The sequence below is a fragment of the Dryas octopetala genome, chromosome 4, assembly GCF_963921425.1.
Source record: "Dryas octopetala chromosome 4, drDryOcto1.1, whole genome shotgun sequence".
NCBI classification, from domain to species: domain Eukaryota; kingdom Viridiplantae; phylum Streptophyta; class Magnoliopsida; order Rosales; family Rosaceae; genus Dryas; species Dryas octopetala.
In genome coordinates, this window is record NC_141369.1 from 15,494,299 (window position 1) to 15,516,829 (window position 22,531).

General features: G+C 36.4%; 4 protein-coding genes across 7 annotated transcripts; 2 read left to right on the forward strand and 2 right to left on the reverse strand.

The window, feature by feature from the left end:
• Positions 1–1,015: 1,015 nt before the first annotated feature.
• Positions 1,016–6,590, forward strand: TRZ4 (tRNAse Z4). The gene is made up of 12 exons (XM_086240408.1): positions 1,016–1,416; positions 2,514–2,603; positions 2,785–2,829; positions 2,927–2,981; positions 3,193–3,236; positions 3,358–3,855; positions 3,976–4,241; positions 4,332–4,479; positions 4,602–4,652; positions 4,814–5,217; positions 5,316–5,997; positions 6,151–6,590. The coding sequence occupies exons 1-12, from the start codon at positions 1,057–1,059 to the stop codon at positions 6,466–6,468; spliced, it is 2,961 nt and encodes a 986-aa protein (XP_086096534.1). The 5' UTR covers positions 1,016–1,056; the 3' UTR covers positions 6,469–6,590.
• An 815-nt stretch (positions 6,591–7,405) lies between these two features.
• Positions 7,406–11,695, forward strand: LOC147287267 (ENTH/VHS family protein). Of its 2 annotated transcripts, none has more exons than XM_086242549.1 (5): positions 7,406–8,089; positions 8,710–9,456; positions 9,742–9,897; positions 10,152–11,114; positions 11,243–11,426. In XM_086242549.1, exons 1-5 carry the CDS (start codon positions 7,883–7,885, stop codon positions 11,360–11,362), a joined length of 2,193 nt encoding a protein of 730 aa, XP_086098675.1. In that variant the 5' UTR covers positions 7,406–7,882; the 3' UTR covers positions 11,363–11,426. The 2 variants fall into 2 exon arrangements, with proteins under 2 accessions (XP_086098675.1, XP_086098676.1); XM_086242550.1 differs by lacking the exon at positions 11,243–11,426 and adding an exon at positions 11,433–11,695 and having other exon boundaries at positions 7,409–8,089.
• Positions 11,696–13,943: 2,248 nt separating this feature from the next.
• LOC147287268 (uncharacterized) lies at positions 13,944–19,607 on the reverse strand. 3 transcript variants are annotated; one of them, XM_086242392.1, is made up of 15 exons: positions 19,448–19,582; positions 18,251–18,665; positions 17,835–17,929; positions 17,377–17,535; positions 16,532–16,868; positions 16,258–16,376; positions 16,110–16,182; positions 15,775–15,998; positions 15,612–15,668; positions 15,476–15,510; positions 15,352–15,362; positions 14,955–15,077; positions 14,667–14,837; positions 14,235–14,294; positions 13,944–14,124 (listed from the first exon to the last, which is right to left on the reverse strand). In XM_086242392.1, exons 1-15 carry the CDS (start codon positions 19,492–19,494, stop codon positions 14,008–14,010), a joined length of 2,043 nt encoding a protein of 680 aa, XP_086098518.1. In that variant the 5' UTR covers positions 19,495–19,582; the 3' UTR covers positions 13,944–14,007. The 3 variants fall into 3 exon arrangements, with proteins under 3 accessions (XP_086098518.1, XP_086098519.1, XP_086098517.1); XM_086242393.1 differs by having other exon boundaries at positions 14,955–15,084; positions 15,337–15,510; positions 19,448–19,607; XM_086242391.1 differs by having other exon boundaries at positions 15,336–15,510.
• Positions 19,608–19,934: 327 nt separating this feature from the next.
• On the reverse strand, positions 19,935–22,181 carry LOC147287269 (uncharacterized). Its single transcript, XM_086242324.1, has 4 exons — positions 22,111–22,181; positions 21,268–21,356; positions 20,992–21,089; positions 19,935–20,302 (listed from the first exon to the last, which is right to left on the reverse strand). Exons 1-4 carry the CDS (start codon positions 22,118–22,120, stop codon positions 20,203–20,205), a joined length of 297 nt encoding a protein of 98 aa, XP_086098450.1. The 5' UTR covers positions 22,121–22,181; the 3' UTR covers positions 19,935–20,202.
• Between the last annotated feature and the right edge of the window lie 350 nt (positions 22,182–22,531).

Here is a 22,531-nt window from a genome sequence, read left to right on the forward strand (position 1 = left end):
CCCAAATCCCAATAAATCCTACACGGCTACACTTTTTTTTTTTTTTTTTTCTTTCCTTCTTATCCTTCTCGTGACTTTCTTCTTTCCTCTCATATATCTCTCTCCCAGCCACTGTGTTGCAAACTTGCAAGTTGCATATATGATATATCATATATGATGAACACACGCGAAAGCAAAAGCAAAATCCAACACAACGTACACAACACACATGCTAGAATTTCACGAAATTTTATCATATATGATGAACACACGCCGAAATGATATATCTCTTCTCTCTCCTCCATCTCCCTTCTCTGCGTCAATCCTTCCAGATATTCCCTCTCTTCCTCCTCTCCCTTCCCATCTCTTATCTCTTCTCTCTCTTCTCTCTCCTCCCTCCCCAATCACGCCGATGGCTGGGTTTGCCGCCAGCTAGGATCTCTACGTCAATCCTTCCCAGATCTTCCCTCTCTTCCTCCTCTCCCTCCCCATCTCTTCTCTCTTCTCACCCGTCTCTCTCCTCCCTCCCCAATCATGCCAAGACAGACGAAGATCTATAAACTTCATGAAAAAAAGTTGGGTTTGTATTTCTCTGAGCGAAATTTCTGCCAAATTTCGGCGAAATTCTAGCGAAATATTTATAGTTGTGTGATAAATTTCGATACCCTCAAAAATCGAAATTTCGCCGAAAATTTCGAAATTTAACTTCTTGGATTTAGGATAGGAGGTCGAACTTGAGACCCTTCGTAATATTTGAGAAGAAATACCATAAAGCTAATAAATAGTGGATACTTAAAAACAAAAAAGATAGTTGATAATAATATGGCCATATGGATGGTAAATAATACAATAATAAATGTGTTACATATCCATTACCTATAAAAAAAAAAAAAAAAAAAAAAGGAAAGTTTTTGATTTTTGAATATGGGTTGGGTGAAAATTGTGACTCTGTAGCCTGTAGGCTGCAGCAAGCAACTGAAGCAACTACCCATTATCTCCAAAGTCCCAACACCCCGCTAAAACCCCTAAACCTTTAACCTGCACAACATACATAAATACAGCGAACACTGAGACGCAATGCCCCCTCCTCAAGTTACAAACCTCCGACTCCTCTTCTTTTCCCCTTTCCCTCCTCTTAAACCCTCCCTCCTCTCTTCCTCTCTCTTCCCCAAATCCAAGCCCCATTCTCTCTTTACTGTTCTCGCTTCCTCATACCGGAAACGACACCGTCCCTTACCCAACAACCTCGGCCTCAGAAGCAAAAGCACTCTCTCTGAGAGTAGAGGCAGAGACAAGGCAATGGAGGAGACTAAGACCGAGCCTGCTGGGTTTAACAAGAGGAGAGCTGAGGGTAGAGATAAAGAGGATAAGCCTAAGAAGTGCCTTCAGCGGAAAGTGCGCACGCTCAATCCTGTCAATACCATTTCTTATGTGCAGGTATTTATATTGATTCGAGGCTTTGACTTTCTGGGTTTTCTTCCATTGTTGAGGCTTTGGCTTTCTGAGTTTTCTTTCATTTCTGAGGCTTTGGCTTTCTGGGTTTTCTTTCATTGTTGAGGCTTTGTCTTTCTGGGAATTCTTTCATTGTTGAGTAGAGTTTATAATTGATTGCATTGCTTTTCTGGGTTATATTCGTTTCTTCGATTGTGATTGTTTAATGTAACTTTATGTCAAGTGGGTAATAGTTGAAAAGCGACTCAAACGTATGCCTAAAATAGTTAAAGGTTATACTGCTATTTCACTTCGTTAGTTCAAGTCGCAGTTGGTTTCATATTTTTATTGTCATCCTCTCTCTTTTATCCTACAATTTTTTTTGCTCTCTTCTTTTAGTATAGAGAACACGAACTTATCTTTCTTTTTCCTTTTTTTGATTCCATTTTAAAGATGGAATTTTTTCCGTCACAAAGCACACACGGCGGAGAGTCTGGTAAATTAGTAATTAAGAAAGGAGATAATGACTTGACCTGAAAGAGGTGGAAAATAATGGTTCATGGGACTTGAGATTTAAATTTGAGGGGGAAAGAGTAGATTTGGTAGTTACATTAGGAATGGGGATTCTAAGAACTGGGGTTGTTGCAAATTTTAGCACTGTCGAGTTGTGGAGGACTAGCTTGGGTTTAGCTTGGGATTGGAATTCTATTTGTGGACTTCAGTTTTGGATTTTGATTTGTTCTCATGGTAATTCACTATGAAAAATAATTATGTTATGCTTTTCAACTTGGGTTTCCCAATTTGATTCCTGGGTTCTGATTCAAACGCAATCAAAACTGGCCAGAAGATTTCTAAGATTTTCAAAATATTGGTTGTGAGATTTCATTAGTGGTGATGAGAAGGAATCCAGAAAATGTTAAAATTCATAATGTTTTTTTTATTGGTCTGTGGGTTTTGTTTACGAAGTGGATTTACTGGGTTTTGTGTGAAGTTTTTATGTGTCTTAAGTCTAGAAAGCAGCTTTTGGTTCTATCATTTTCTTTTTCTTTTTTGTTTCATTGCTTATTGGATAATAATTTTGGCCATGCTTCTACTCATTGCAGTTACTAGGGACTGGAATGGATACTCAGGATACATCTCCTTCAGTGTTGCTATTCTTTGACAAGCAAAGATTTATATTTAATGCTGGAGAGGTAAGTGTCGGGTGATAATTCCATAGGAACTCAATTATATACATGTACATCTGATTTGTTTTGTAATATCGAAGGTAAGGTGATGGTTCTTTTATTATCTCGATGAAATGGTAAATATAAATCGATGATGAATCCCATATTAAGTAATATAGTGTCCCTTACTGTACAACTCTCACTGCAGGGGCTGCAACGATTCTGCACAGAGCATAGGATTAAGTTGTCAAAGGTATAAGATATCTGAAATCTTTATCTTTTTCTGCTGTGTAATAAAAATTCACGAGGTTTCTTCCTATTATTGAAGCACCTTATTGATGTTTCTCCAGATAGATCACATATTTCTCTCTCGTGTCTGCTCGGAGACTGCAGGTGGACTTCCAGGTTTGTTTCTTGATAGATCCACAATCTCGTGTTGCCCTTGCAGTTAAAATTTTTTTATTTTATTCTTAAGTTATCATCAATGACATGTGTAGTAACTCTATATGATGACATTTTTTAAGCATTATTAATGTTCTTTCAATATCTGGACTGGTTACTTAAACGAGATTGTTGTTGCTGACCTGAATTTCTCAACTTTTACTTTACCTCACAGGTTTGCTGTTGACTTTGGCTGGCATGGGTGAAGAAGGAATGTCTGTAAGTATTAGCTTGACTTCCTACATATGTCTTCTTTTCTGTACTCTGCCTTAAATTTAATTCAAAGTATATCCAATTCTCCCAGATATCAGTTTAAGTCATAGTTGCTGTTATTTTGAAGGTTAATGTATGGGGTCCATCAGATCTCAAGTATTTAATTGGCGCCATGAAGTTTTTCATCCCAAATGCTGCCATGGTTCACACTCGGAGCTTTGGGCCCACACTCGGTTCTGTTGAGGGTGCTTTGGCTGAGCAAACTAAGTGTACAGATCCTATTGTTCTTGTTGACGATGAGGTTGTCAAAATATCAGCCATTCTCCTACAACCAAGTTTCTCGGAAGGATCTCGCCTCTTAAATGAAGTACCGATCATGCAGAATCCTTCAGAAAAGGTTATTGATGATAGGCTGGATCATGCTTCAGAACCCCTTAGTCCAAATGGGAAAAGTGCACGTACAAACAAACCTGGTGACATGTCTGTCATTTATGTCTGTGAATTACCTGAGATTAAAGGGAAATTTGACCCTGCAAAAGCTGTGGCTTTTGGTCTTAAACCAGGGCCAAAATTTAGAGACCTGCAACTTGGGAACTCAGTGAAGTCAGATCACCAAAACATCATGGTTAGTTCTGAAAACGCGGAAATAAAGATACCTATAACAGCTCTTTCCAATGGTGTAATGGATCTAAAATTGATCACGTATTCTATGTTTTAAATGTGTTTATTTGACTTATTTGTTTAGGTTCATCCAAGTGATGTAATGGGCCCCTCTGTTCCTGGTCCAATTGTATTCATTGTCGACTGCCCAACAGAATCTCATTTGCAGGAGTTGTTATGCTTACAATGTCTCAGTAGCTATTATGCAGATTTCTCAGGCCCGCCTGAGAATGCTAAGGTCGTCACTTGTGTCATTCATTTGACTCCTGCACCTCTAATAAGCAGTCCAAACTACCAGAGATGGATGAAGAGATTTGGTTCAACCCAACATATCATGGCTGGACATGAAAGGTGAGTTGCTTTTCTTTTTCAGAAGATATCTGGGAGCTTGTCTGCGTACATTATTGAAAATCTGTCTTGGATTTTTCTTGCTGTTTCCAGGAAGAATGTGGAGATTCCAATTCTAAAAGCAAGTGCAAGAATTACAACTCGACTTAACTATCTGTGTCCACAGTTCTTTCCAGCTCCAGGTGTTTGGTCTCTTCAGCACCTTGATTGCTTGGCACCAGAGTCCACTGCTTCAAGTGAGGTTGGTCAAAATGTCTTGGCAGGACAACGATCAATGTTATGTTTGTACTTTTAGGCATTAATAGTTATGCTTTTCAGAAATTCGGGGCTAATGTTGCAGTTAATTTGGTTTCATTTTACCAGGGTTCTGTTTCAAAGATTTGTGAAAGCATTTCTGCTGAAAACCTCCTCAAGGTATGAATGGTTGACTTACCAGGATTCACAAATTATTTTTTGCTGCACAAATCCTTGTTTTTCTCTCTGCTTAATACATTTAGAATAAAACATTATCACCTAAATTTTCATAAGTAGAAAATATCTTCAATTGAGATCAACCTTTTCCGTTTGTTGCACAGTTCACTTTGCGTCCATTTGCTCATCTTGGATTAGATAGGTCTGTTATTCCAAGTAAGGTGGCTTCCTCAGAAATAATTGATGAGTTACTTTCAGAGATTCCAGAGGTTGTAGATGCTGCCCAACATGTTAGACAGTTCTGGCACCAGTCCACAGAAACAAAGGAAGAGATAAATTTTGTGCAAGACGATACAGTTATGGTTGAAGAGCCATGGTTTAATGAGAATACTCTTCCTAGTTGTTTGGAAAATATAAGGAGAGATGACTTGGAGATAGTTCTTCTAGGGACTGGCTCGTCTCAGCCATCTAAATATCGCAATGTCACTTCTATCTATATCAATCTTTTTGCCAATGGAGGTTTCCTTTTAGATTGTGGTGAAGGAACCCTGGGACAACTGAAAAGAAGGTAATACCATCCAAATTTTTGAAATGCGTTTACTGCTACTGAAAGTTTCTCATCCTTTTTCCCCCTTAAGAATAACCGTTAATGTACATTGATAACAGATATGGCATAGAGGGTGCTGATAATGCTGTGAGAGGTCTTAGGTGTATTTGGATTTCTCATATTCATGCTGATCACCATACGGGGTTGGCAAGAATACTTACTCTACGACGTGATTTATTGAAGGGAGTGCCTCATGAACCACTACTTGTTGTTGGACCAAGACAGCTTAAGAGATATTTGGATGCATACCAAAGACTTGAAGATTTAGATATGCTGTTCCTTGATTGCTATCTCACCACAGAAGCGTCTTTACATGCTTTTGAGGGTGTTACTGAATCAAATAAGGATCACTCTTCTCCGGGAAGTCCAATTAATTTTGAGGAAACGAGCAATAAAAATACAGATAGGCAATTGGCACAGAAAATTGATTCTACTCTTTTTGCTAAAGGATCCCGTATGCAGAGCTATTTGAAGAGACCGAGTAGTCCAGTCAACGACAGTGTAGTTTTTCAAATTAGGAAGAGCTTGCAAAAAGTGCTCAGTGAAGCTGGTATGGAAGCCTTGATCAGTTGTCCTGTCGTGCACTGCCCACAGGCATTTGGTGTTGTCTTGAAGGCTTCAGAGAGAATGAATAGTGTTGGAAAAGTGATTCCGGGTTGGAAGATTGTGTACTCAGGTGACACTCGGCCTTGCCCAGAACTTATAGAAGCATCTCGTGGTGCAACAGTTCTTATACATGAGGTAAGATATGACATATAATACTGTGTATTTTTTGTTGGCCAGAGTTTATAGAATTCTGCGATATAGCAAGAAACTGTGAAAAACTGTGAAAAGGAAGATCATTGTAATTGACCTATTGCACTTCTTGACCTTTTGCACTTCTGATTTTCGCAGGCAACTTTCGAAGATGGCATGGTGGACGAGGCTATAGCAAAAAACCATAGCACAACCAAGGAAGCCATAGAAGTTGGGGACTCTGCTGGTGCTTATCGCATCATCCTTTCCCACTTTAGCCAACGATATCCAAAAATCCCTGTATTTGATGACACACATATGCATAAGACATGCATCGCTTTTGACATGATGAGTATTAACATAGCTGACTTGCCTGTGCTTCCAAAGGTGCTTCCATACTTGAAACTGCTCTTTAGAAATGAGATGATAGTTGATGAATCAGATGGGATGTTGGATGCTGTAAGTATGGCTTCTTGATAAGAAATTACTTGATTTTTGTTGTAATCCCATCCTTTATATATTTGGTACTTTATATTTTCCTCTAACCTTTTTGTAATTTGTGTATATTATTCAATTTTGAGGCAGCATTTCAACCCTTATTGCATTGTTTGCTCGTAGTGGTTCATATATCCATCCCGACGTATTTGATTATGTGCTTAATCCGACCCATCTTACTGAAATTTGATTGTTGGATGAACACTTGTAAATTAAAGATCATACATTAAAATGGACTAGAATTAAAATTGAAGTAGGATAAACTGAAATTAACTGTGCTAAGAATAGAATGTAAATGAAAGAATTGAAAATTTTTGAGGAGAAATTATTATGTTATGAATCCATTTAAATTATTATTTGGCTCAATTTTGTTGGTTATATTGGAGGGAATCAATCTCTAGACCCATCATAATCCTAACTTATTACACTACCCATCCTCACCACTTAGGTTAACTTCAAGGGCCTAATATATGTGTCTTAATTATTAAAATTTAAACCCTTACTCTTAACGATCCTTTACCCATAATAATGATATGAAATCTATAATTTGAGTAGATTCGTAACACTACTACTTCGGCATGTCAGGATGTAATGTTATGACCAAACAAGATCGTGTGAGGATCCAAGCCTTCCCTTATGATCATTACTTGTGGGATCTTAAGCTAATAAACCTCTGGCAACTAACTAGCCATTTGCCTAATAGTATTTCTATCCACTTAATTAGAAGAGATTTGATTAAGGAGGCCCAAGCCCAAGTGAGGCAGGGTCGCAGCCCGATAAAGCCCAACGGGCCGATGGAGCACGGAAGTAATGGTGAGGCCGAGAGCATTCATCGAAATTTCTAAAACAAAGACTACTCATTCAACCTTTGTGTGTTGTGTTGTTGAGTGGAGAGTGTGCCTATTTTGGCCGCATAACGCGTACATCAAATTCGCAACGTAAAAAACAGACAGGTGGGCGGGTCTCGCACTCCGAGTCAGACTCACCTCGCGACCTGTCGTCTCATCACCAAATTAACTAACTCTCTTCTTCTTCTTCTTCTTCTTCTTCTTCGTTTTTCACATTACCACAGCTTTCACAATCACCTTCTCTCTCTAAAACCCTAACTCTTTTCCAAATCAAATTCTTCGATTGCTCAACACAAATCCAAATAATCCATCACTCAACGGCTCCAATCCAATCCAATCCAATCCAATTCATGCATGTCTGACACAAAACTTGGGTTTTGGCTTCGGCTCCGATCCATTTCGACTTTGACGTCGATCCAAGGGCGACCCTGTTAGGCTTTCATTGGGATTGTATTGGATCGGATCCATCTGGAGCTAAATTTGAGAGCTTTGTGAATAGTTAGCGTTTTGATTTGGAAAATTAGGCTTTTTGCATTGAATTGGGGATTATGGATTCGAGTCGAAGAGCTGTGGAGTCTTACTGGAGGTCTCGGATGATTGATGCGGTCACGTCCGACGAAGATAAGGTCGCGCCCGTTTACAAGTTAGAAGAGATATGTCAGCTTCTGAGATCCTCGCATGTCAGTATTGTCAAGGAGATGTCCGAGTTTATATTGAAGCGTTTAGACAATAAAAGCCCAATTGTTAAACAGAAGGTACATAAATTATTCTTGCTGTAGTGGATTTGGGTTCTGATTAGATCTGGAATTTTGAGAATTGGGTTTTGTGCTAGTTTGATGAAGAGTGTGGGAGAAGAGAATTTTGTGGGTTTGAGTTCTATTTGTAGGGCTTGTGTCTGTAAAGATGGATAATTGAGTTAGGCTGGTTGGGAAATTCATGATTTGTGTATTTGGTTTGAGTGATTGGCATTTATGGTTTGTTAAAGTTCAAATTAATTGGTTCCTAAGATAGTAAGATGTAAAATAATGTCAAAAAATTGAAAATTAGCCGGTACAATAACTTTAGGTTTGACTGAATGTTCCTTTTAAGATGAATTTCTATTGTTTTGTGCATGCGCACTGAGAATGAAAGTTTTCTTCTTTCTTGTTTTTAATCTAAAAATGTGATTTTTAGTAATGGCTTCCATTCATCAATGGCCCAATTATGAGTGATAGACGTGGGATATTCATACCCTATGTAAATTTCAGTGTTTTGGTTGGTTTCTAGAATAGAGAGGCATGCAGAAATAGACTTGATGAATGTCAGGTTATATTTTTTTTTTTTCAAAATGTTATTAATATACCTATTGATATTTTTATGCTCAAATTTTCTGCAGGCTCTGAGATTGATAAAATATGCTGTGGGAAAGTCTGGTGTGGAGTTCAGGAGGGAAATGCAAAGACATTCAGTGGCAGTGCGCCAGTTATTGCACCATAAGGGACATCCCGATCCTTTGAAAGGAGATGCGCTTAATAAGGCTGTGCGGGACACTGCTCAGGAGGCTATTTCTGCTATCTTTTCAGAGGATAGTAGTAAACCAGCACCTGCCGAAGATCTTAACAGACGAATACAAGGTTTTGGGAATACAAACTATGAAATGCCATCAGAAGAAAAGAAATCATTTCTTAGTGAGGTAGTTGGTCTTGGAAGTGCATCTATCAAACAGGGACTTAGTAGTTTCACCCAAGGTCACTCATTTAAGAAGAATGACAATGGAAGCTACAAGAGTCCAAATCTTCATAAATCGTTGACCATGGAAGGACAGACAGATAGATATGAACCGGCTCAATATCGCATTGAGACTCAAAGTAATTTTGGGTCTTCAAAGAATGTTGCTGGTGGACCCTGGAATGAGGATTCAAGGTTAAACAAGACTGAATTAACCAATGGAGATTCCAGTTCAAGTTATAGAGAGAGTAAGACTCGTGAGGAGAGGTTGTTGGAGACCATTGTGACGTCAGGAGGTGTGCGCATACAACCCACTCGAGATGCCATTCAAGTTTTCCTTGCAGAGGCTGCAAAGTTGGATGCAGTATCTTTAAGTCATGCCCTAGAGTTAAAGCTCCAATCTCCATTGTGGCAGGTACCCGCTTCTACTTATGTGTTGGCTATAATTCTTTTGCATGCTTGTATTCACAGAATTGCACAAAAAATGGAGGATTCTTTTACACTGTTTAGAATTTTTTCTACAGATTTTTTTTCCTGCACAACAAAAAAAGTTGTCTATATTTGATATTTTTCTTCTTCACAACAAGATTGAAGTATTCCATCATGTTTTCTTAGAGAAAAATAAAAAAGGGTAGAATTTATGTTGTATTAATAAATCTATTTGTTTTTATAACTTCTTTATGGGCCTTTTTGTTTACAGGTACGCATGAAAGCTGTTTGTGTTCTTGAGTCAATTTTGAGGAGAAAGGATGATGAAAATTTTTCTATTATAGAATCATATTTTATTGAGAACAAAGATGTTGTAGTGAGATGCTCTGAGTCTCCACAAGCATCTTTGAGGGAAAAGGCCAGCAAGGTATTCATTTTTTCCTTGTAAATATAAATATATATATGATTTTTTTTTTTCATTCCCTGTTTCTCAAAGTGGGAAATAATCTCAAAATGAAGTATATTGGTGATAGAACAACAAATGATTCTATGTATAATCTTCTTGTAACTCAATTATCATCTCAACTCTTCTATGTCATTTATTGTAACTAGAATAAACATTGTAATTGTAACTAGAATTTGGGAATGTAGATGAATGAACATCGTTCTCTTAATGAGCAGGTTTTAAGCCTCTTGGGTGGAGAACAAACAGGCAGCGTGGCGAGCAATTCAGAACATTCTGTGAAGGCTGAGACTGCTACTGTTGTTCAGATGCCTGACCTTATAGACACTGGTGATCTAGATGATTACCACGGGACGGATGCTGCAACTGAGAACCAAAGTGATCAAGTCATCAAAAATCTCACAGCACCAGCACCCCCACTGATTGATGATTTATTTGGAGATGGCCCAGGAAATGTCATGAGCACCAGTGAACTGAAAAATGATGATGACCCCTTTGCAGATGTCTCATTTCACACTAACGACAGTCATGAACATGCAGATGATCTCTTCTCTGGGCTCACTGTTGATAGTAAACGAGATGCTCACGAGAATGCCATGGAAGGACAGAAAAATGGACCTGAAATATTTGATATTTTTGGGCCCAATTCTGAACTTCCGCAGGAGCAAGATCATAAAATTGATTTAAACAATTTAATGGGTGGTTTATCCATTGATAAAAATGCCTCAAAGATAGAGCAAAAAGGAAGCTCTCCTGCGGTACTATCTGAAACTCTGTTATCAGATTCAAATAGTCATCCCAGCCATCAGGTCTCCAGTGATGCTTGGAGTGGCATTCTTAGTTCTCAAACAGCAGCAACCACAATGTTTCCGCCAGGTGCTATGCCTTACAATATACCTCCTGGCCTTATGTTCAATCCAACCTTTTCCTCTCAGCCAATAAATTATGGTGCCATGGGGAGTGTCTTTGCTCAGCAGCAATTCCTTGCGACAATGTCGAACTTTCAACACCTTGGGAACCTCAATGGTCAAAACGCAAATTTAAGTCATGTTGCTGCAACAAATGGAGGATATCCTTCACCACTTCCTGATATATTCGCAGCAAATCAGCCAAATCCAGCTCCTAGTTCAATGATGAATGGTTCAAAGAAAGAGGATAGCAAAGCATTTGATTTTATCTCGGTAAGTTTGATATCTGAAAATTGACGTATGGCTGCAGGCCTGCAGTTCTTATGATTATATATCTTTCATCATGATAATGCATGGTTACAGATTTATGGTGATGATATATCAACTGTTCACCTGTATAGAATCATGCATGTATTGGAAGGTTGACACAACAAAGAACTGCATGGATACCTCAAGGAAAAAAAACTGCATGGATCAAATGTCTAAAAGTGATAAAGAAAATTTTCTTTGCTTCTATATGATGAATTACTTGGTCTTTTTCATTTGGTAATATTCAGTTGTTAAGTCATTTTCTTATGGATTGTTTTGTAGGACCATCTTGCTGCAGCTCGTGATCCAAAGAGAGTAGTTTAAGGCTTTCATCTTGTGCTTCATGACCAAGGACCACCATAGTTTTCTGATGATGATGGTGAAACAAGTTCAAGGGCGGAACATAGAAGGGACTAAGAAGGGCCATGGCCTCTTCAAACTTTTGAAAAAAGAAATTCAGTTGTGAGTTGTAGAATACCAATGTGTTGAGAATCTGTCACTTGTAAAAACATTTTTTTCTCTTTTATTATATTCTTTTTTTTTTTTTGGGGTAGAGCTCTTTTGTTATATTCTTGTCTACTAAATTAAATCAAGAGAAAATTATATATAGATTTGATCCACTTATTTTATATTTAGTTCAATTTTGGTCCACAATCTTTTTTAAGTTTTGTTTTGGTTCACTGATTCTTTTATTTGTTTAATAAAGGTTCAGATTTGTTTTCTTAAATTTGTTTCGCCTTTTACTCTATCAAATCTTAACCAAATTCAGCAAATATATACTTATTTTAAAGTTATGTGCCTCTTTTTTACAATCATATAAAGATCAGTTCTAAAAAGTACCTGAAACTACTAATTAATATTCCAAATCGGTTCCTATAACTAAGAAATGATGAAATATAACTTATATTTCAATTATAATTGAATAAAATACAACCAAAAGAATTTAAAATCATAACTTACAAAAGATCGTAGACCAAAATTGAACTAAGTATAAAATAAGTGGACCAAAATTGAACTTAAAAATATCGTGTACCAAAATTGAACTAAGTATAAAATAAGTAGACCAAATTTATAATTTTCTCTTAAATCAAATACCACCTAACGCTAACCTCATAACTTCATCATTTGGATACTTCATCTTTATGGTTATAAGTAATACACTACTAATAATGATTGTGTTCTCTTAGTTTGATATTGATCTGAGAGAAAACTGTGTTTATAATACAAAATGATGCTGAAAGTGTTTTGACTTATTTGTTTGATCTGCAAATTTATGTTAACATTAAAATTGCTAAAAACAAAGTTATTAAATAAGAATGCATATTATTTTTGTAGGTATATAGTATATTATAATTTTAATGGTACAAATAAAATATCATAACTAATGAGGATATATTGGGTAAAAATTTTAATAGTATTTATTTTTGTCATTTTTTATGAAGATTAAGGATATATTGGGCAACTAAAATTTTTAGTTAATGAGGTTCACAACTTTCATTCACTGTAGTTTTGAAAAGCAAGTGAATAGCTACTTTTCAAAATTGTAGTGAATGACCTAGAATAATGAAACACTACAGTTTTTGGTTTTGTTACTAGACACCAAAACTATTGTGAGCGACCGATCTACAATTGTCACCTACAACTTTGGCCCCAAGAGTGTGTATATCTGGACATAGTTATTTTGCATATTATTTTTTACCAAACTTTTTGTAATTTTTTTTCTTACATTTACACTTGTAAAAAATTGCAACTTTCAGTGATTTATTCTTGTAATTTCTTTTGTTTTAAGAACCATACCTCTTGAAAGCTCAATGTCTTAAGACTTCTTAAACCTAAAAACTAATGTAATACAATCAGTCAAATAATAATTAAACATCAACTTTTTAGGGAGACTTAGAGTTCAGTTCATTTTATGAATCTTTCTTAGACTAAGACCGGTAGTAATTTAGAGTTTTTAATCAAGTCTTTTTATTTTTCTTCTTTGACGGCTTTATGTTAAGTTTTAACTCCGAAATTTTGGGTTCCACCTAAAATCCCGGAGTTAAAACCTAACATGTAGTCTCTACAAAGCTCATTCTACACCCTAGGAGGGGAAATACCCTTTAAATCGAGAAACGACTTTATTATGAATTAAAATAATTTTCTTATAAATTAAAAAGACTTCATTATGAATTAAAAAAAATTTCTTATAAATTAAAGGACTTTATTATGAATTAAAAGGATTTTTTTAAAATTTTAAAATACCTCAAGTCTCCATCTAAAAACTTTTTTTCTAAAAGACCCAAGCCTAAGTATCTTTTAAAAAAATAATAAAGTACACTAACAAGAAAATCAATATTTAAGAATTGAGTATCAAACAAAGCGTCAAAGACAATTGATGATGATGATAATAAAATGTAAAACCTAATATTCCAACAAAATGTAAAACCTAATGCCCGAACAAAAGTGCATCATGTTTTGTTTTTTGGTGTTAATATGGTTCTTATATTCGAATTAACATCATTTTGCAGTGCAGATTTCAGCATTTAAGGTTTAAAGCTTTACATTGAAAACATAATCAAACAGCAGCCTGGAAGGACGTTTTGTACATAAACAGAGTATCTGCACTCTAGTCTTTCATCTTGTGGACCTACTTATTCAATTATGATACCATCAGAATCTCATGTAATATCAGATAACGAACCAGAACAGCATGCATCCACAAGTTTGCATTGGCATGCAATCATGGATCAATAGGCATGAGTACGTCACATTAGACATGTTTATTCATTTAACTATTTACAAACACTAATTGCACAACCAGTTTATTCAGACTCAGGATAAAGAGAGCAGCTGTTGATGCAAATTAAGCGATTACTCATGTTATTCTAGAGGGTGGATCTTCAAGGGTGCTCCATGTCCTAACTTCCATCTTCTTGGTTCTCATTAGTTGTTTCACAACATCAAGCCGCTCCGAAGAATATGGAGAAGGGATCTAGATGCAGTAAATGAAAGAATGATTAGCCAAGAGAGAGATACAAACAAACAAAGATTGTAAACCACAAGGATAAAAAGATATAAATGGTGAAGGTAATTTTAAGTTACCAAGCCTGGTATGTACTTCTTGATTCCTGCTAGCATGGCAGCATGACCTACAGCAGATACCTTGTCACAGAAAGGAAGAAAATCAACTTTTGTGTACATAGTTTTATAGTTGGTGGAATAAACTCTGACTCTTGTGTACAAACATTAATAATATGACTTTGGTGAATGAAACAGATGGATAACAAACATATTATTAAACCAAGATATGCAGTTCATTATTTGTTACATCATTGTGCATAGGTGCACAAGATGGACAGAATAGAGAAATTTTGATTCTCTTAAGGACAGCTCTCTAGGTTAAGTAGCCCTGCAGTGTCATTTGGCTTGTAAATCTAAATCATGCATAAAGATCATGAATAACTAACTACTTCATTGAAGCTAAAGAAAACACATGGCAAAGTTAGGAAAGACGAGGGTCAAATTAGTGCTTACAGGAAGTAGCATAAGAATTGTAACTGGAATAAGTGAAGTAATGTCATTTAGCATTCTTTTTAACTTATTTCTTTCCCTCCTTGTAACCTTGTGGCCACGCAATTGTTTCAGGAGCAGCTCCCCAGCAATCCTGATGTCTATAAAAAGCAATTGAGTACCCATCCATGCATCCTTCAAAACAATTCAACATGCATGTTAGAACCTAATATAACATATATATTGCTTGAGACATACATATACATATACATATACACCCATCTCTAAGAAGCAGAAGGCTGTAAGTCTTACAGAGCTTGAAGATACCAACTTGTTGCTATACTTCTTAATTAAACTTCGATGAAGACTTTTTGATTTTGTGACACTGTCCTCATCTTTAGAGTTTATGGTTTCCGTCCCAGGTGAGCAAGGAGCCTTCCATAAAGAAAAAAATTGGTAACAGTTAAAATAAGAAATACCTGCAGACAATCAAACTATAGCATAGGCATACAACCACACAAACCGAGTGGAGATTCATGCAACTTTATTTCAATTTTTTTTTCTCTCCTGGACTAATAAAATAGCTTCCAGTAACATTATGGCTATAAGTGAAGTTCTTTTATTCTTAATTTTTATATTTTATTTGATCACTTTAATGAGATTACAGCAGCTGTTATTCTCTTAAAGCAATACCTTCCTCCGTTTAAGCCTGTGTTGAGACTTGTACTTTTGAGAATCTTCTGTGGTTGTTAAGTTACTTGGCTCTTGTTGTGATTCCATTGTTAGAGATAACTTGGTTGCAACTATAGATCCCACAAATGATGTTGCGTGACGAGCACCAGTTTCTGTAATCTTTAACAAGTCACTGCTTGAAAGAAATCAAAACAAACACATTTATCTCCTTCCTCCCTGGTAGTGCTGATTCGGTAGTGGGGAATTAAAACATAACAATCCAGCAGAGAAAAGTACCTTGATTTATCGTAAGCAGCCCAGTAATCTTCCAAACATATAGTTAGCAAGCTCTGGCTGAAAAAATTAACGACACCCTATCTTAAAGGCTGATCGGCCACTTTGGTAGATAGATAAAATTTACTGAAACAAACCTCAACAATAAAAGATGGGATTGTTTTACCTATGGAGCAAGAAGTCTAGCAAACCAGTGTCTAAGGACTGTTGAGTTGAACGACTGAAGTGAGCAAATCTGGAGAAAACATCATAGCATACAGTAAATACGGCAGATAGAGCAATCTCTTTCTCAGCTTGGATGGCATGCAGTTTGCTTTTTCGTCTCTCTTGACTACTTTTGAGAGGACATGCAGCGTAAAAATCAAGCCATCCAATTTCATCAGTTACTACCTGTTAAGGATAATTTGCAAATTAGGAACAGGATTATTTTCATTTTGCACTTACAATAAAAGTATAATAGAAACAGTTGATACACTGATATGCACTTCATTTTGCACTTACCTCCATGAAGAGTTGATACACTGATATGCAAGAAAACTCTGGGTGAACGAAAAGGCTACCACACTCCAAGTAGCTGCAGGCAAACCACTCGACCTCTTATATTCTCAGGGTTTTTTGGATTAAATCATCTAAATGCGAAGTAGTTTACCTAAGGAAGTCCTTGACTGGCTCATCAAGATCCTTTACGCCCATTCTTGACAAGAATAATCTAGTCCTTCTTCCAAGATATGCAAAAAGTCCTAAAGTAGCCAGAGTATCTGCTTGTACCTGTCAAAACTTTATCACTAAGAGCAATAAATAAATGTTCAAGACATGAGCTGGAGATTATAAACATATAAAAAACGCAGACCAAATCAACAATTGATTGAAGTCTCTGAACCATGGAATCTGAGAAAGATAATTTCATGAATCATAAAATTGACCTTGTTATGAAAATTCTGCTTGCCTGGAATCACACTTTCTTTGTGGAATGCTATTGAGAGTTTTTCATGAGCCAACCCAATCCAAAATTCTACCTCTTCACTGTTGTTGCTCAGAAGAACCTTTCTACCAAAATGGGACAGGATGTCCAATTCAAATCCTGCCTCGGTAGCTAAGGGATGTAATCTTTCCACTGATACAAGACTGTGTGACTGCTCCATGAGCTCTACCATTACATCCTCAATTGAAAATGCAAAATAACTACACTCAACGCGCCCATAACCCAATTTAGCCACTGCAGCACAGCAGGTTATAGCCACAACCATCCCTGCAACACCACTGAAGATTTGTTTGTTTAGGCTAATACCTAATTGCAGAATAACAAGTTAATGTCACAGCAGGGATATGCTCTCATAGTTAGCTTGATATACATTGTTGGCCCATTCCTAATAGCTTAAGTTTTTGGGTTTTAATGGTTGTCTAACATGGTATCAAAGCACTAGTAGTAGGAGGTCCTAAGCTCGAAATCTCCAATCCTCATTTCACACTTCTTTTTCTAATTTGCAAGGTACAGGGTGGCAATGCACTTCTATGTTTCTCTCTTTTTGCCTCTCCACGTACAGGATGGGGTTGTATGTTAGGGAGGATGCTATGATGTACATTTTTGTCTCATTCCCTAACAGCATAAGTTATTTGGGTCTAGTGGGTTGTCTAACACTCATATGCATAAAATAATGCACTGGAATCCATCATATTTTGAAACATAGATGTAATTAATTATGGAAGCAAATGATAATACAAGAGGTAACATATACTTTGCTAGAAGCAAAAAATGATTTGAGCAAACCTTCCTGCATATTCCATAGACCACTTCCTCAACAAGGGAATGAAAAATCCTGCAATACGTGGCAGTTCCACAACTCTAAACCATTCTACTAATTCTGAGTGCCTCCTGTTCAATTGACTCTCGATGTATTCATCAATCAAATTGATCTTTGGGGTCAAGCTGAAACAGACAAAGGAACAAAAGAAGGCATAAGTAATACTCGGCCACAGAAAAGACATTTTAAGCAATGCTTAGACATTCATTTGACTCATTCAAATACAGAATGAAGCTCTCCAGGTTTATAGGAGTTTAAAGCCAAAATATCAAGGTAAAATGTAGGATTAAGTTTGTTACTTCTTACAGTGGACATCTGAAGAAAATGATTAATACGTAAAAAAATTCATCAGTTAAGGCACCATAACTAACACGACCAAAGCTCATCTATTATTAAGTTATTAGCAGAAACACCATATACTTACATGTCACTAACTGGAGAAGAGTCACAGTAATGACGTTCACTAGAAAGCAAAACTTCTACTTCAATTGCAGTTTTCAACAAAGCATAAACTGCGACCTGTAACACCCATGGTAGTCAATCTCAGCATTTCATTGATACTAGCAACATAGCAAGAACTTCATCTCAACTTAAGAAAGTTACCATAAATCTTGCTCAAGTTAGAGACAAAAAAGCTCATGAGCTTTAGCTCCAGTGGAATTGGTAGGGATGGGTAAAGGGGTAGGCCCTAGGTTCGAGTCTTATTGTAAGCATAAAAAATATGCAGAAACAAGCAAAGTCCATACACCGCTAATTGAGTAGTCAAAACAATTTGTTTATGGGCATCATTACATATTGGTCACATACTTGGAGGAGAATAAAACAAAATATATTTTATACCTGATAACAAATCCGCTTATGCCATTCATGTACGTCCTTCCCAGACCATGCCATTGCAAGCTCTGGACCAGCTCCTGCCAATTCAAGTGACTCAACTGCAAGGGAGAAGCTCCTAGCAGATTCATGCAAAACCCACTCAAGGCAATTGACCCGATTAAATTCGATTTCACAATTATGAGTTTTAGCCACTGGGCCACCATTCTCACTACTTGTTTGACCAGAATAAGCTGTACAAGCTGTAGATGATAGTGTACAAGATGAAGACCACCTTGATGAAGTGTAACATCTAAACCATAAGCCAAGTAACAGATTTTTCTTTGCAAAGCCATAATTTCCTTGTTCCTTTGTACTGCACCTTGAAGGTTGATGCACATTTACTATAGTCTTTTGCCTGTTTTCTGTTCTAACAGATCTTCTGTCCCAAAAAGAGAAGGTGCTATCAAATTTACCATTGAAGGAGTATGACAGTAAAGTAAATGCTAGTACATAGTTTATGCCATTAGATCTTCTTCTCTCTGGTTTCTGTTGGGTGTGCAATATATGAAAAGAACTAAAATTAAAAGGAAAAATTGAATCTAATTTTTACAAAATTTGGTTTCCAATAAATAGTCAAAACAAAACAAAACAAAAATACTACATAGAGTTTTTCTTCTATCTTTTTCTTGATATTTATTGCTAAGACAAATTACTTTTTGAGTTGTTTAGAGGTTTTTGCTCTTTCAAGTATTGATCAGAAAATTCATCAAGTATAATTGTGTCTAATGACAAATCTTTTATTTCTTCATTTCTGTGGTGGGGGAAAGGAAGCAGAATGACAAATGTGAAGAAATAGAAATAAAAGGTCTCCTTTCGCAGATCCTGCTGTAAATTTTAATGCGACCAATACTGAAATAATCACTCTTTTTGATTGGGTCAATATGGTCTTTCAATAATGATAACAAAAATAATTCAAAAATCTATTTTCATACAAAATCTAGATATCAATTCAACTAACAGAGTAGTACAACTAATTGCAATTATGAACCATCAACAACCCACATAACCAAATTCCCAGTTAGAGCCAGATAACAGAATTTTAAAAACAATAAACCCATTTTTATTTATAAGCTCAAAATATACACTGTGCATCTGTGTGGGGAGAGAGAGAGAGAGAGAGAGAGAGAGAGAGAGAGAGAGAGAGAGAGAGAGAGATCTTACGAATGGTAAAAGAGGTGGGGTTTTAGCAGAGACAACTGGAAAGCCATGGAAAACCAAAACAGAGAAAAGGCATAGAAGAGTGAGCCATGTAAGTCATAAATGGATAGGCTTTCAGCGTAGCCATCGAGGCACAGAGAGAAAGAGAGAGAGTGTGTCTGTAATCTGTACAGACTAAAATTAAAAATAAAAGGCCTTCCAATGAATATTATATGTTTTCGGTCTTAGTGTTTATCTCCCGCCAGCCATTTTGTTTTTGAAAGCTTTTGGACTGTTTATAATTCGGGTTCTGCGAGAAAAAACTCTCTTGTGTGAAAAGTACTGAGAGTCTGAGACCCAATTTAATGCATGAGCAAGTTGAAAAGTTCAACTGAAATATGGTCATCTTTGGTAAACCTGATTGCAAGGCACTCGAGGCTAAAAGAATGGTAAAGCAATCTGACATTACGTTTAAAATTTGTTGCTTAAGGAAATAAAAACATCTTTGAAGTTGCTAGCTCCATTTATATTTAAATTTGATCAAAACACTTAACAATTAATTTCATTGGCTTCTATAATTACAAGTCTACAAATAAATCAACATCTTTAAACAAACAAAAAAACACTGATTTTTTGGATTCCTTTACAAGTAGTTCCATGATAAATATCATGAGTCAGTCATAATGGGGATGGGGAAAGTCCCCAAAAAAATGACAATTAGCCCTATGAGTAAAGCACCCCCATCACTATCACTATGGTCTTCCAAGGAGTCATCTAATTCAACTACCAATCCTCTCGGTAACCTTCCCTCCAGAAGTTTCCACTTCACCTTCCTTAACAAATCCAAGTTCGGACATGTCTTGTTTTGCCATCAAGTTCCTGCAAGATGCATATCAAAGGTCATTGTATGTAATCATAACAAAGCTTCTTGTCACAAAGAAAAAAATCTGAAAAATGAAGGTTGGATACCTATGACATAACTGAGAGAAAAGGATAAATGACATTTTTCTAATATTTCTGCCAATTCTAAATTACCAATGAATTGCTTTCCTAAGTTCTTTAATTCAAGACCTCAATCATATTTAGACAACCCTAAAGAGTTTCAGTGAATTAGCAGAACTACATCTTTAGGATTCAAACTCATGGTTTCTGAAGTGCAATGCTTTCAATGTGCAAGATGACTTTAAAATTTCATCTTGGATGTTGTTGATTTGTTTTAATGAACAAACCTATAACAGCATTTTGACACAAACCAAAGACAAGCTTTTATACAGAGACCATAAGCAGATAGAGTTTTGCACATGCAAATAACATGTCTAGCAGACAGAACACAAGCATTGAAATCAGTCAAAGTTAGTACCGTATACTATTTCCGCCAACACTATCTGTGTTAAACTTCAAACCTTTCTATATATTTATAAGCTTCCTACTATTGTAGTTAATTGTTTTAATTTTACAATAATATGCAGAAGAAAGTCACAATCATAACAAACTCCAGATAAAAGTTAGTCCACTAAACATGCAGCAGGGATGAGCATAATGTGTTTTTAAGAAACCAACAAACTTACTTTTCCATGCGACATTGTAGGTACTTTTTTGAGAAATTTCTACATTTTTCAGATTGGTGACCCGAAGTTTTGAGACAACTGAGGTATTCTTTTTTCTCCTGAAACAAAGCCAAGAAACTAAGCACTTACAAAACAAGCCAAATAATCACAATTTTCACAGTTAATCATCACACTGAACCCACTCTAACAGAGACAAACTTTTGACAAACTTCACAAAGAGAACAAATTTAAAAGAAGAATAAATATTATGTTCATTAATGGAATAAGCAACATTACCAGGTCGCACAAATGCATATGATCCAAAGGGAAGACACCTTTCTCTGGAGGAACTGGTCTTAGTCCCCTATTACCACCAAAGGCACCACCTAAAAGAAATTAATAACATTTTTCAACATAAATTAGAGACACGTGTACTACGGCAAGAATCATATCATGGTTGTGTCAATTTAACGGTTAGGTCTGACCTAGTTTCTTCTCTTCTCACTTGGTATACAAACTAAAATTGAACATGATGTAACCTGGAGGTCAATTCTAACAAAGCAAGAGAACTGTCTGCATAAACACATTCAGTTCGATCTTGTTCACAAAGCTTATTGAGTTCTTTATCATGGGGTATGTGAGCACTACAACGACCAAATCATGGAACAATAGTACAATTATGGGTCTTTATGTATACTCCATTCCTCCTGCAGAACTAGTTCTATTGCCACTCCCCATACATATTTAATTCTTAGGGTACTATACACAAATCTTTAAATCCCCATTTTAATGTAATATCCTATTAAAAAAACTTCTTTATAATAGTATCTGAAACACTAACAAATCACAACACCTTCTCAATTCATATAAGTTCCAACAAATTTCTAATGAAAATAAATACTTCAAGCTAAAACTTATGCAATCAAAATCAAATCTTCGCACCAAGATATTTCATTATCTTTCACTAGTACAAGAAGAGCCAATACATAGCACTACCCCAGAGGACCTTTTGTACCCAATGATTTCCAAAATCCAAGAAAGCAAAGAAAATTAAGTGAATCCAAATGGAATTCGTTTCATAATGCGCAGAGATAAGGGGGGAGAGAGAGAGAGAGAGAGAGAGAGAGAGAGAGAGAGTACCTGCACTCATTGTGAAAGCTAAGGCAGAGGAATTCAGTGCTTCTGCTGGCGTCGCAATGGGGAGAGAGAGAGAGAGAGAGAGAGAGAGAGAGAGAGAGAGAGAGAGAGAGTTTGATCTCTGTGAGTGTTTTATAGAGCCGCAGAGCTTCGACGAGGGAGAACTGCAAGTCGTTTTTTGTTCATAGCACCAAGACATGTCGTTATTACCAAAACCCACAAAGTCTTTGTTTTTTGTTTGTTTTGACAAGAATATTTAACAACCATGACTTACGGTGGGTTTGTTTGGCCAGCAGTGGCGGTGGGTGGTTGCGCCGGCAGGGCGAGATTGCAATAAAAAAAAAAAAAAAGAAGATTATTGAGTATAAATCAAATTTTGCCAATTCCCCTTCTATTAAGATTTAAGACCGCCCTACTAAAGAAT

Coding starts and splice junctions, on each gene's coding strand:
- TRZ4 (XM_086240408.1), top strand. CDS start 1,057: ATGCCCCCTCCTCAAGTTACAAACCTCCGACTCCTCTTCTTTTCCCCT. Junction 2,830..2,926: donor ATAGGATTAAGTTGTCAAAG/GTATAAGATATC, acceptor ATGTTTCTCCAG/ATAGATCACATATTTCTCTC. Junction 3,237..3,357: donor TGGGTGAAGAAGGAATGTCT/GTAAGTATTAGC, acceptor GTTATTTTGAAG/GTTAATGTATGGGGTCCATC.
- LOC147287269 (XM_086242324.1), bottom strand. Junction 21,090..21,267: donor ATATGCATTTGTGCGACCTG/GTAATGTTGCTT, acceptor GCTTTGTTTCAG/GAGAAAAAAGAATACCTCAG. Junction 20,303..20,991: donor CTACAATGTCGCATGGAAAA/GTAAGTTTGTTG, acceptor TGCATCTTGCAG/GAACTTGATGGCAAAACAAG.
- LOC147287267 (XM_086242549.1), top strand. CDS start 7,883: ATGGATTCGAGTCGAAGAGCTGTGGAGTCTTACTGGAGGTCTCGGATG. Junction 9,457..9,741: donor TCCAATCTCCATTGTGGCAG/GTACCCGCTTCT, acceptor TTTTGTTTACAG/GTACGCATGAAAGCTGTTTG. Junction 11,115..11,242: donor AAGCATTTGATTTTATCTCG/GTAAGTTTGATA, acceptor TCACCTGTATAG/AATCATGCATGTATTGGAAG.
- LOC147287268 (XM_086242393.1), bottom strand. CDS start 19,494: ATGGCTTTCCAGTTGTCTCTGCTAAAACCCCACCTCTTTTACCATTC. Junction 15,999..16,109: donor TGTATCAACTCTTCATGGAG/GTAAGTGCAAAA, acceptor TATCCTTAACAG/GTAGTAACTGATGAAATTGG. Junction 15,511..15,611: donor GCTGCTTACGATAAATCAAG/GTACTTTTCTCT, acceptor ATTTCTTTCAAG/CAGTGACTTGTTAAAGATTA.